This window comes from Zophobas morio, unplaced genomic scaffold (genome assembly GCF_036711695.1).
Source record: "Zophobas morio isolate AGI-343-1 ecotype UQ-CSIRO unplaced genomic scaffold, CSIRO_AGI_Zmor_V1 ptg000034l, whole genome shotgun sequence".
In the NCBI taxonomy this organism is placed as follows: domain Eukaryota; kingdom Metazoa; phylum Arthropoda; class Insecta; order Coleoptera; family Tenebrionidae; genus Zophobas; species Zophobas morio.
The window spans coordinates 24,102-36,756 of NW_026972139.1; the positions used below are offsets into that span (position 1 = coordinate 24,102).

At 35.3% G+C, this 12,655-nt stretch overlaps 1 protein-coding gene across 1 annotated transcript; it reads left to right on the forward strand.

Annotated features, from left to right (window-relative positions):
- Positions 1–8,969: 8,969 nt before the first annotated feature.
- Positions 8,970–12,443, forward strand: LOC135139824 (uncharacterized; the record flags this gene model as incomplete). The annotated part of the gene is made up of 4 exons (XM_064070171.1): positions 8,970–9,903; positions 11,155–11,418; positions 11,491–12,084; positions 12,142–12,443. Coding segments are annotated over exons 1-4 (2,094 nt in total), but the record flags the coding sequence as incomplete, so codon positions are not given.
- Positions 12,444–12,655: the final 212 nt, after the last annotated feature.

Sequence of the window (12,655 nt, forward strand, 5' to 3'; positions counted from 1 at the left end):
AAGTGTGTTTGGTGGCTCAGAACCATCAAAAAACGTTGAAATATAGTTCAAATTCAATAAAAATCGACAAAAATACAGTTTCTAGCTAAAATTTGATGGTTTCGTTGCACTTTCCGAGCCCGTAGGGTATCTGATTGGCTTAAAAGTACAAGAAAACACTTCAAAAGTGACGTTTCTGAAGAATTTTAACAGTTTTCTTGTATCTACGAACGCCAGAATGCATAAAATTGACCTAAACGTCTCCTTTTCCTATTCTGAGTCGATTCTGCATGCTTTAAGTGTGTTTGGTGGCTCAGAACCATCAAAAAACGTTGAAATATAGTTCAAATTCAATAAAAATCGACAAAAATACAGTTTCTAGCTAAAATTTGATGGTTTCGTTGCACTTTCCGAGCCCGTAGGGTATCTGATTGGCTTAAAAATACAAGAAAACACTTCAAAAGTGACGTTTCTGAAGAATTTTAACAGTTTTCTTGTATCTACGAACGCCAGAATGCATAAAATTGACCTAAACGTCTCCTTTTCCTATTCTGAGTCGATTCTGCATGCTTTAAGTGTGTTTGGTGGCTCAGAACCATCAAAAAACGTTGAAATATAGTTCAAATTCAATAAAAATCGACAAAAATACAGTTTCTAGCTAAAATTTGATGGTTTCGTTGCACTTTCCGAGCCCGTAGGGTATCTGATTGGGTTAAAAGTACAAGAAAACACTTCAAAAGTGACGTTTCTGAAGAATTTTAACAGTTTTCTTGTATCTACGAACGCCAGAATGCATAAAATTGACCTAAACGTCTCCTTTTCCTATTCTGAGTCGATTCTGCATGCTTTAAGTGTGTTTGGTGGCTCAGAACCATCAAAAAACGTTGAAATATAGTTCAAATTCAATAAAAATCGACAAAAATACAGTTTCTAGCTAAAATTTGATGGTTTCGTTGCACTTTCCGAGCCCGTAGGGTATCTGATTGGCTTAAAAGTACAAGAAAACACTTCAAAAGTGACGTGTCTGAAGAATTTTAACAGTTTTCTTGTATCTACGAACGCCAGAATGCATAAAATTGACCTAAACGTCTCCTTTTCCTATTCTGAGTCGATTCTGCATGCTTTAAGTGTGTTTGGTGGCTCAGAACCATCAAAAAACGTTGAAATATAGTTCAAATTCAATAAAAATCGACAAAAATACAGTTTCTAGCTAAAATTTGATGGTTTCGTTGCACTTTCCGAGCCCGTAGGGTATCTGATTGGCTTAAAAGTACAAGAAAACACTTCAAAAGTGACGTTTCTGAAGAATTTTAACAGTTTTCTTGTATCTACGAACGCCAGAATGCATAAAATTGACCTAAACGTCTCCTTTTCCTACTCTGAGTCGATTCTGCATGCTTTAAGTGTGTTTGGTGGCTCAGAACCATCAAAAAACATTGAAATATAGTTCAAATTCAATAAAAATCGACAAAAATACAGTTTCTAGCTAAAATTTGATGGTTTCGTTGCACTTTCCGAGCCCGTAGGGTATCTGATTGGCTGAAAAGTACAAGAAAACACTTCAAAAGTGACGTTTCTGAAGAATTTTAACAGTTTTCTTGTATCTACGAACGCCAGAATGCATAAAATTGACCTAAACGTCTCCTTTTCCTATTCTGAGTCGATTCTGCATGCTTTAAGTGTGTTTGGTGGCTCAGAACCATCAAAAAACGTTGAAATATAGTTCAAATTCAATAAAAATCGACAAAAATACAGTTTCTAGCTAAAATTTGATGGTTTCGTTGCACTTTCCGAGCCCGTAGGGTATCTGATTGGCTTAAAATTACAAGAAAACACTTCAAAAGTGACGTTTCTGAAGAATTTTAACAGTTTTCTTGTATCTACGAACGCCAGAATGCATAAAATTGACCTAAACGTCTCCTTTTCCTATTCTGAGTCGATTCTGCATGCTTTAAGTGTGTTTGGTGGCTCAGAACCATCAAAAAACGTTGAAATATAGTTCAAATTCAATAAAAATCGACAAAAATACAGTTTCTAGCTAAAATTTGATGGTTTCGTTGCACTTTCCGAGCCCGTAGGGTATCTGATTGGCTTAAAAGTACAAGAAAACACTTCAAAAGTGACGTTTCTGAAGAATTTTAACAGTTTTCTTGTATCTACGAACGCCAGAATGCATAAAATTGACCTAAACGTCTCCTTTTCCTATTCTGAGTCGATTCTGCATGCTTTAAGTGTGTTTGGTGGCTCAGAACCATCAAAAAACGTTGAAATATAGTTCAAATTCAATAAAAATCGACAAAAATACAGTTTCTAGCTAAAATTTGATGGTTTCGTTGCACTTTCCGAGCCCGTAGGGTATCTGATTGGCTTAAAAGTACAAGAAAACACTTCAAAAGTGACGTTTCTGAAGAATTTTAACAGTTTTCTTGTATCTACGAACGCCAGAATGCATAAAATTGACCTAAACGTCTCCTTTTCCTATTCTGAGTCGATTCTGCATGCTTTAAGTGTGTTTGGTGGCTCAGAACCATCAAAAAACGTTGAAATATAGTTCAAATTCAATAAAAATCGACAAAAATACAGTTTCTAGCTAAAATTTGATGGTTTCGTTGCACTTTCCGAGCCCGTAGGGTATCTGATTGGGTTAAAAGTACAAGAAAACACTTCAAAAGTGACGTTTCTGAAGAATTTTAACAGTTTTCTTGTATCTACGAACGCCAGAATGCATAAAATTGACCTAAACGTCTCCTTTTCCTATTCTGAGTCGATTCTGCATGCTTTAAGTGTGTTTGGTGGCTCAGAACCATCAAAAAACGTTGAAATATAGTTCAAATTCAATAAAAATCGACAAAAATACAGTTTCTAGCTAAAATTTGATGGTTTCGTTGCACTTTCCGAGCCCGTAGGGTATCTGATTGGGTTAAAAGTACAAGAAAACACTTCAAAAGTGACGTTTCTGAAGAATTTTAACAGTTTTCTTGTATCTACGAACGCCAGAATGCATAAAATTGACCTAAACGTCTCCTTTTCCTATTCTGAGTCGATTCTGCATGCTTTAAGTGTGTTTGGTGGCTCAGAACCATCAAAAAACGTTGAAATATAGTTCAAATTCAATAAAAATCGACAAAAATACAGTTTCTAGCTAAAATTTGATGGTTTCGTTGCACTTTCCGAGCCCGTAGGGTATCTGATTGGCTTAAAAGTACAAGAAAACACTTCAAAAGTGACGTTTCTGAAGAATTTTAACAGTTTTCTTGTATCTACGAACGCCAGAATGCATAAAATTGACCTAAACGTCTCCTTTTCCTATTCTGAGTCGATTCTGCATGCTTTAAGTGTGTTTGGTGGCTCAGAACCATCAAAAAACGTTGAAATATAGTTCAAATTCAATAAAAATCGACAAAAATACAGTTTCTAGCTAAAATTTGATGGTTTCGTTGCACTTTCCGAGCCCGTAGGGTATCTGATTGGCTTAAAAGTACAAGAAAACACTTCAAAAGTGACGTTTCTGAAGAATTTTAACAGTTTTCTTGTATCTACGAACGCCAGAATGCATAAATTTGACCTAAACGTCTCCTTTTCCTATTCTGAGTCGATTCTGCATGCTTTAAGTGTGTTTGGTGGCTCAGAACCATCAAAAAACGTTGAAATATAGTTCAAATTCAATAAAAATCGACAAAAATACAGTTTCTAGCTAAAATTTGATGGTTTCGTTGCACTTTCCGAGCCCGTAGGGTATCTGATTGGCTTAAAAGTACAAGAAAACACTTCAAAAGTGACGTTTCTGAAGAATTTTAACAGTTTTCTTGTATCTACGAACGCCAGAATGCATAAAATTGACCTAAACGTCTCCTTTTCCTATTCTGAGTCGATTCTGCATGCTTTAAGTGTGTTTGGTGGCTCAGAACCATCAAAAAACGTTGAAATATAGTTCAAATTCAATAAAAATCGACAAAAATACAGTTTCTAGCTAAAATTTGATGGTTTCGTTGCACTTTCCGAGCCCGTAGGGTATCTGATTGGCTTAAAAGTACAAGAAAACACTTCAAAAGTGACGTTTCTGAAGAATTTTAACAGTTTTCTTGTATCTACGAACGCCAGAATGCATAAAATCGACCTAAACGTCTCCTTTTCCTATTCTGAGTCGATTCTGCATGCTTTAAGTGTGTTTGGTGGCTCAGAACCATCAAAAAACGTTGAAATATAGTTCAAATTCAATAAAAATCGACAAAAATACAGTTTCTAGCTAAAATTTGATGGTTTCGTTGCACTTTCCGAGCCCGTAGGGTATCTGATTGGCTTAAAAGTACAAGAAAACACTTCAAAAGTGACGTTTCTGAAGAATTTTAACAGTTTTCTTGTATCTACGAACGCCAGAATGCATAAAATTGACCTAAACGTCTCCTTTTCCTATTCTGAGTCGATTCTGCATGCTTTAAGTGTGTTTGGTGGCTCAGAACCATCAAAAAACGTTGAAATATAGTTCAAATTCAATAAAAATCGACAAAAATACAGTTTCTAGCTAAAATTTGATGGTTTCGTTGCACTTTCCGAGCCCGTAGGGTATCTGATTGGCGTAAAAGTACAAGAAAACACTTCAAAAGTGACGTTTCTGAAAAATTTTAACAGTTTTCTTGTATCTACGAACGCCAGAATGCATAAAATTGACCTAAACGTCTCCTTTTCCTATTCTGAGTCGATTCTGCATGCTTTAAGTGTGTTTGGTGGCTCAGAACCATCAAAAAACGTTGAAATATAGATCAAATTCAATAAAAATCGACAAAAATACAGTTTCTAGCTAAAATTTGATGGTTTCGTTGCACTTTCCGAGCCCGTAGGGTATCTGATTGGCTTAAAAGTACAAGAAAACACTTCAAAAGTGACGTTTCTGAAGAATTTTAACAGTTTTCTTGTATCTACGAACGCCAGAATGCATAAAATTGACCTAAACGTCTCCTTTTCCTATTCTGAGTCGATTCTGCATGCTTTAAGTGTGTTTGGTGGCTGAGAACCATCAAAAAACGTTGAAATATAGTTCAAATTCAATAAAAATCGACAAAAATACAGTTTCTAGCTAAAATTTGATGGTTTCGTTGCACTTTCCGAGCCCGTAGGATTGGCTTAAAAGTACAAGAAAACACTTCAAAAGTGACGTTTCTGAAGAATTTTAACAGTTTTCTTGTATCTACGAACGCCAGAATGCATAAAATTGACCTAAACGTCTCCTTTTCCTATTCTGAGTCGATTCTGCATGCTTTAAGTGTGTTTGGTGGCTCAGAACCATCAAAAAACGTTGAAATATAGTTCAAATTCAATAAAAATCGACAAAAATACAGTTTCTAGCTAAAATTTGATGGTTTCGTTGCACTTTCCGAGCCCGTAGGGTATCTGATTGGCTTAAAAGTACAAGAAAACACTTCAAAAGTGACGTTTCTGAAGAATTTTAACAGTTTTCTTGTATCTACGAACGCCAGAATGCATAAAATCGACCTAAACGTCTCCTTTTCCTATTCTGAGTCGATTCTGCATGCTTTAAGTGTGTTTGGTGGCTCAGAACCATCAAAAAACGTTGAAATATAGTTAAAATTCAATAAAAATCGACAAAAATACAGTTTCTAGCTAAAATTTGATGGTTTCGTTGCACTTTCCGAGCCCGTAGGGTATCTGATTGGCTTAAAAGTACAAGAAAACACTTCAAAAGTGACGTTTCTAAAGAATTTTAAGAGTTTTCTTGTATCTACGAACGCCAGAATGCATAAAATTGACCTAAACGTCTCCTTTTCCTATTCTGAGTCGATTCTGCATGCTTTAAGTGTGTTTGGTGGCTCAGAACCATCAAAAAACGTTGAAATATAGTTCAAATTCAATAAAAATCGACAAAAATACAGTTTCTAGCTAAAATTTGATGGTTTCGTTGCACTTTCCGAGCCCGTAGGGTATCTGATTGGCTTAAAAGTACAAGAAAACACTTCAAAAGTGACGTTTCTGAAGAATTTTAACAGTTTTCTTGTATCTACGAACGCCAGAATGCATAAAATTGACCTAAACGTCTCCTTTTCCTATTCTGAGTCGATTCTGCATGCTTTAAGTGTGTTTGGTGGCTCAGAACCATCAAAAAACGTTGAAATATAGTTCAAATTCAATAAAAATCGACAAAAATACAGTTTCTAGCTAAAATTTGATGGTTTCGTTGCACTTTCCGAGCCCGTAGGGTATCTGATTGGCTTAAAAGTACAAGAAAACACTTCAAAAGTGACGTTTCTGAAGAATTTTAACAGTTTTCTTGTATCTACGAACGCCAGAATGCATAAAATTGACCTAAACGTCTCCTTTTCCTATTCTGAGTCGATTCTGCATGCTTTAAGTGTGTTTGGTGGCTCAGAACCATCAAAAAACGTTGAAATATAGTTCAAATTCAATAAAAATCTTCAAAAATACAGTTTCTAGCTAAAATTTGATGGTTTCGTTGCACTTTCCGAGCCCGTAGGGTATCTGATTGGCTTAAAAGTACAAGAAAACACTTCAAAAGTGACGTTTCTGAAGAATTTTAACAGTTTTCTTGTATCTACGAACGCCAGAATGCATAAAATTGACCTAAACGTCTCCTTTTCCTATTCTGAGTCGATTCTGCATGCTTTAAGTGTGTTTGGTGGCTCAGAACCATCAAAAAACGTTGAAATATAGTTCAAATTCAATAAAAATCGACAAAAATACAGTTTCTAGCTAAAATTTGATGGTTTCGTTGCACTTTCCGAGCCCGTAGGGTATCTGATTGGCTTAAAAGTACAAGAAAACACTTCAAAAGTGACGTTTCTGAAGAATTTTAACAGTTTTCTTGTATCTACGAACGCCAGAATGCATAAAATTGACCTAAACGTCTCCTTTTCCTATTCTGAGTCGATTCTGCATGCTTTAAGTGTGTTTGGTGGCTCAGAACCATCAAAAAACGTTGAAATATAGTTCAAATTCAATAAAAATCGACAAAAATACAGTTTCTAGCTAAAATTTGATGGTTTCGTTGCACTTTCCGAGCCCGTAGGGTATCTGATTGGCTTAAAAGTACAAGAAAACACTTCAAAAGTGACGTTTCTGAAAAATTTTAACAGTTTTCTTGTATCTACGAACGCCAGAATGCATAAAATTGACCTAAACGTCTCCTTTTCCTATTCTGAGTCGATTCTGCATGCTTTAAGTGTGTTTGGTGGCTCAGAACCATCAAAAAACGTTGAAATATAGTTCAAATTCAATAAAAATCGACAAAAATACAGTTTCTAGCTAAAATTTGATGGTTTCGTTGCACTTTCCGAGCCCGTAGGGTATCTGATTGGCTTAAAAGTACAAGAAAACACTTCAAAAGTGACGTTTCTGAAGAATTTTAACAGTTTTCTTGTATCTACGAACGCCAGAATGCATAAAATTGACCTAAACGTCTCCTTTTCCTATTCTGAGTCGATTCTGCATGTTTTAAGTGTGTTTGGTGGCTCAGAACCATCAAAAAACGTTGAAATATAGTTCAAATTCAATAAAAATCGACAAAAATACAGTTTCTAGCTAAAATTTGATGGTTTCGTTGCACTTTCCGAGCCCGTAGGGTATCTGATTGGCTTAAAAGTACAAGAAAACACTTCAAAAGTGACGTTTCTGAAGAATTTTAACAGTTTTCTTGTATCTACGAACGCCAGAATGCATAAAATCGACCTAAACGTCTCCTTTTCCTATTCTGAGTCGATTCTGCATGCTTTAAGTGTGTTTGGTGGCTCAGAACCATCAAAAAACGTTGAAATATAGTTAAAATTCAATAAAAATCGACAAAAATACAGTTTCTAGCTAAAATTTGATGGTTTCGTTGCACTTTCCGAGCCCGTAGGGTATCTGATTGGCTTAAAAGTACAAGAAAACACTTCAAAAGTGACGTTTCTGAAGAATTTTAACAGTTTTCTTGTATCTACGAACGCCAGAATGCATAAAATTGACCTAAACGTCTCCTTTTCCTATTCTGAGTCGATTCTGCATGCTTTAAGTGTGTTTGGTGGCTCAGAACCATCAAAAAACGTTGAAATATAGTTCAAATTCAATAAAAATCTTCAAAAATACAGTTTCTAGCTAAAATTTGATGGTTTCGTTGCACTTTCCGAGCCCGTAGGGTATCTGATTGGCTTAAAAGTACAAGAAAACACTTCAAAAGTGACGTTTCTGAAGAATTTTATCAGTTTTCTTGTATCTACGAACGCCAGAATGCATAAAATTGACCTAAACGTCTCCTTTTCCTATTCTGAGTCGATTCTGCATGCTTTAAGTGTGTTTGGTGGCTCAGAACCATCAAAAAACGTTGAAATATAGTTCAAATTCAATAAAAATCGACAAAAATACAGTTTCTAGCTAAAATTTGATGGTTTCGTTGCACTTTCCGAGCCCGTAGGGTATCTGATTGGCTTAAAAGTACAAGAAAACACTTCAAAAGTGACGTTTCTGAAGAATTTTAACAGTTTTCTTGTATCTACGAACGCCAGAATGCATAAAATTGACCTAAACGTCTCCTTTTCCTATTCTGAGTCGATTCTGCATGCTTTAAGTGTGTTTGGTGGCTCAGAACCATCACATCATTCGCATTCTGAGTGGTGAGCTTGTTAAAAGTGACGTTTGATGTGTGCTCTCAATGATATCAGTTTATTTTGCCATTTTAGACAATCATTCTTATGTAAGTTGCATTTAATTTACACTTTTATGCATTCCGCTTCTATTTGCGTAACAGTCAATTAGTGAGCTGTTATCAAACTTACTTAATTTGTAATTTAGTATTTTAATATCGGTTTGTTTACTTTTGATAGTTCCTTTATTGGCCACACAAACGCCACAGTCAGCGCTGTGGGCGCCGGCGTAAAACCTGTTTGGGATACGCTGTGTAAGTTTTGTTTGTTTACGTTTGAATATCCTTGCATGCTATTAGTTTTGTGAAGAATTTTTCTGGTTTTAAGCCTAGCGTTTTCGCTATGGCATGTAATCACATCTGTTCCGGTTGTAATAATCCTGTTTCTGCATCGTGCGGTATAGCTTGTGACCTTTGCAAACAGTTTTCTCACTTCAACTGCCTGGGAATCAAGCAGGAAGAAATTAGTACGATTAATCGTCTTCATTTGCATTCGCCTCACTTAAAAATTTTGTGTGTGATTTGCATCGACGTTTTTAATACTCCTCCTCTGTCTCCCTCTGAAGCATCGCCTTTAAATGCTGAAAATCCTTTTTTGAAATATGTTCACACTATTGTATCCCATGAGCTTAAGCCTATACGACATCAATTAGAATCTCTGCAGCACTCCATTAATACAACTTCGCATCCTATTAACGAAAACCTCAGTTATGCTAATAAGTTAAAAAATGCTTCTGAATGCAGCGTTATTATTAAGCCAAAAAACTCGTCCCAAACCGTTAAACAAACCAAGTCAGATGTTCTCCATTCTATTAAACCTCTATCTTCAGATATTGAAATTAGTAGCGTTAAATCTGTATCTAATGGCGGCCTTGTAATAAAATGTGCAAATAAACTTCACAGCGAGAAACTCTTAGATATCGCCAGCAATAAACTTCCCGATACTTACAACATTAAAAAAACACCTCTCATTCTACCTCGCCTACGCTTTGTTGGTATCCCCGAAGGTTTGGATAAAAATGATATTGCAACTTACGCCTTAACTCAAAATCCGCATTTGTTTCATAAAGATTCCATTTGTGAAGTTAAAAAAATTTGGTCTACTTCCAAATCTGAAAATACTCTTCAAGCTGAATGTTTAGTTGATGCTGATTCCTACAAAAAACTTCTAGATACAGGTCATCTACTTATAGGCCTCAATGGTTGCACAGTGTATGACGCTGTTACAGTTTTGAGGTGTTTCAAGTGTAATGCCTTTAACCATGGTTCAAGTCAGTGTAAGAAAAATCCTGTGTGCCCTGTATGTTCTGAATCTCATGTACTCAAGGACTGCCTCGTAAACAAAGATAAAACAAAATTTAGCTGTTTAAACTGTTCTCATCTTCGTAACTCCCAACATCTTATACATCTTGATACATCTCATGCTGTGTGGGACTATAATAGATGCTTTGCATACAAGTTAGCCCTAGCTAAACTTAAACAGGATGTGTTCAACATACCCATCTCTTTAGCTACTCCCAAAACTTTAATGGAACCTCTGCCACCATCCTCTTCTTCGTCTTCTTGACTAAATAATTCGTTGAGCATTAGCCACTTTGATATATTAAATTTTTATTATCAGAATGTTCGTAGTCTCAGATCTAAATTATCAAGTTTTTATCTAAATGTATCAGATAATTTTTATGATATAATTCTACTGACGGAGACGTGGCTTAATGATAGTATAGCAGATAATGAAATTTTTCCTCCCAGTTATCGTATTTTCCGTTCAGATAGGAAATACGATACATTAAAAGTTTCTAGAGGAGGTGGTGTTTTAATAGCCGTTAATTCATCTATAAGGGCCGTAAAATTAGATCTAAGTAATTTAAATTTAACGTCACTGCCATCGATCGACTTAATTGGCATCAAACTTTATTTTCAAAAATGCATTCTTCAACTTCTCTTACTCTATATTCCCCCTGCCTTATCTACCAATGAATATTCTTTGCTATTTGAAACTCTATGCCAATGTAATTATTTGTATGACTCAAATGTATTTATTGTTGGAGATTTTAATTTACCTGCATACAGCAGTTGTATTAACTCTATGGACTTACCACCATCTGTCAAACACCTTTCGGATTTCCTCACGTTTCTTTCTTTACATCAGTGTAATAATATTACAAATAATCTTAATCGAATTCTTGACCTCGTAATTTCAAATGAGTGTATTACCATCTCTAAGGCAAATGACCCTCTAGTAAATGAAGACTTACACCATCCGTCCTTAAATTGGACTCATAATCTGCACATTTCAAAATCACCTAAAGAATTAAGCCCTGACACAATTTTTTATTTCAATTTTCATAAAGCTAATTTTCAGGAACTATACAGTGAGCTGTTGCTTTCTGACTGGAATTTTTTACTCAGATATCATGATGCTAATTCAGCTTGTCAGGCATTCTATGAATTCCTATTTTCAATTTTGGAGCGTTTTGTGCCCAAAACCAAACCCCGTTCCTTAAAATATCCTGTCTGGTTTTCAGCAAAGATTATTAAGTTAATTAAGAAAAAGGATTCATTATGGAAGAAATTTAAGAAATCAGGATTACTTAGCGATCGTGAGGAATTTACACAATACAGGAAGCTTGTCAAGAAAGAAATTCGAGTAGCCTACGGAAATTTTGTGGCTGAAGCTGAATCAAACATAAAATCGGACCCAAAAGAATTCTGGAAATTTGTGAAGTTAAAGAAAGGGAACTCGGGTGTCCCTTGCAATATGACTTATTTGAATAAAACAGTCTCTGGAGGTAATCAAATTGTGCATTCATTTGCTAATTATTTTAAATCAACTTTTCAACCATCGAATATTTTTGGCCCAGTTAACAACAGGGACTCTATGTCTTACAATAACTTTTCTGTCACTGAAATATCTGAAGACGAAGTGTTCTTAAAAATAAAAAACTTAAAATCCAATAACACTGCGGGTCCCGATTCCATTCCTGCTTTTTTGATCAAAGATTGCGTCGGAATTTTTTCTAAGCCACTAACATACCTCTACAACATAATACTGTCAACACAAACTTTTCCTGATCATTGGAAAGTATCCAAAATTATCCCCCTCTTTAAAAAAGATGACAAGTCGGTCATAGAGAACTACCGTCCTATTTCTCTTCTGAATAATTTCGCTAAGATCTTTGAATCTCTTTTGCATGACACTATCTATTACCAGATTAAACATCATTTAAGTGATGCCCAACATGGATTCGTTCAAGGCCGCTCCACAGTTACGAATTTAATGACCATATCTCAAGATCTCGCTAGCAATTTAGACAATGGCTATCACACTGATGTTGTGTACACAGATTTTTCAAAAGCATTTGATCGTTTGGACCATGCTATTTTGCTGCGAAAACTCTTAGAATTCGGTTTTTCTGAAAAATTATATTTACTTTTCACTAGTTACATTACTGAACGTAAATGCTTTGTTGAATGTTGTGGCTTTCGTTCATCCAATTTCACTGCTACTTCAGGCGTTCCTCAAGGCTCTGTTCTTGGGCCCCTAATTTTTAACATTTTTATAAATGACGTTGTCAATGATATCAGATCTTCTGTTCTTCTGTACGCTGACGATATGAAACTATATCGTCGCATTACTAGCATTCAAGACTGTCTAGTTTTGCAATCGGACCTAGATAAGGTACATTCGTGGTGTTCAAAGAATCTTCTTCAATTAAACTATAAGAAATGTTATCTTTTATCGTTCACCTTATTAAGAGTTTTGATAGTCTTTGACTACACCCTCAATAACAACATTATTCTGCGACAATCTCAGGTAAAGGATCTGGGCGTTATTTTTGATAAAAATCTGTCTTTCACAAATCATGTTAATACTATTATATCGGAAGCACTAAAAATGTTTGGTTTTATAGTTAGGAATTGTACCGACTTAAAAAGTGAAACACCAGTTAAATTGCTCTATTATTCTCTGGTTAGGAGCAAACTTGAGTATGCGGCAATTGTGTGGTATCCACATTACAGTACTTA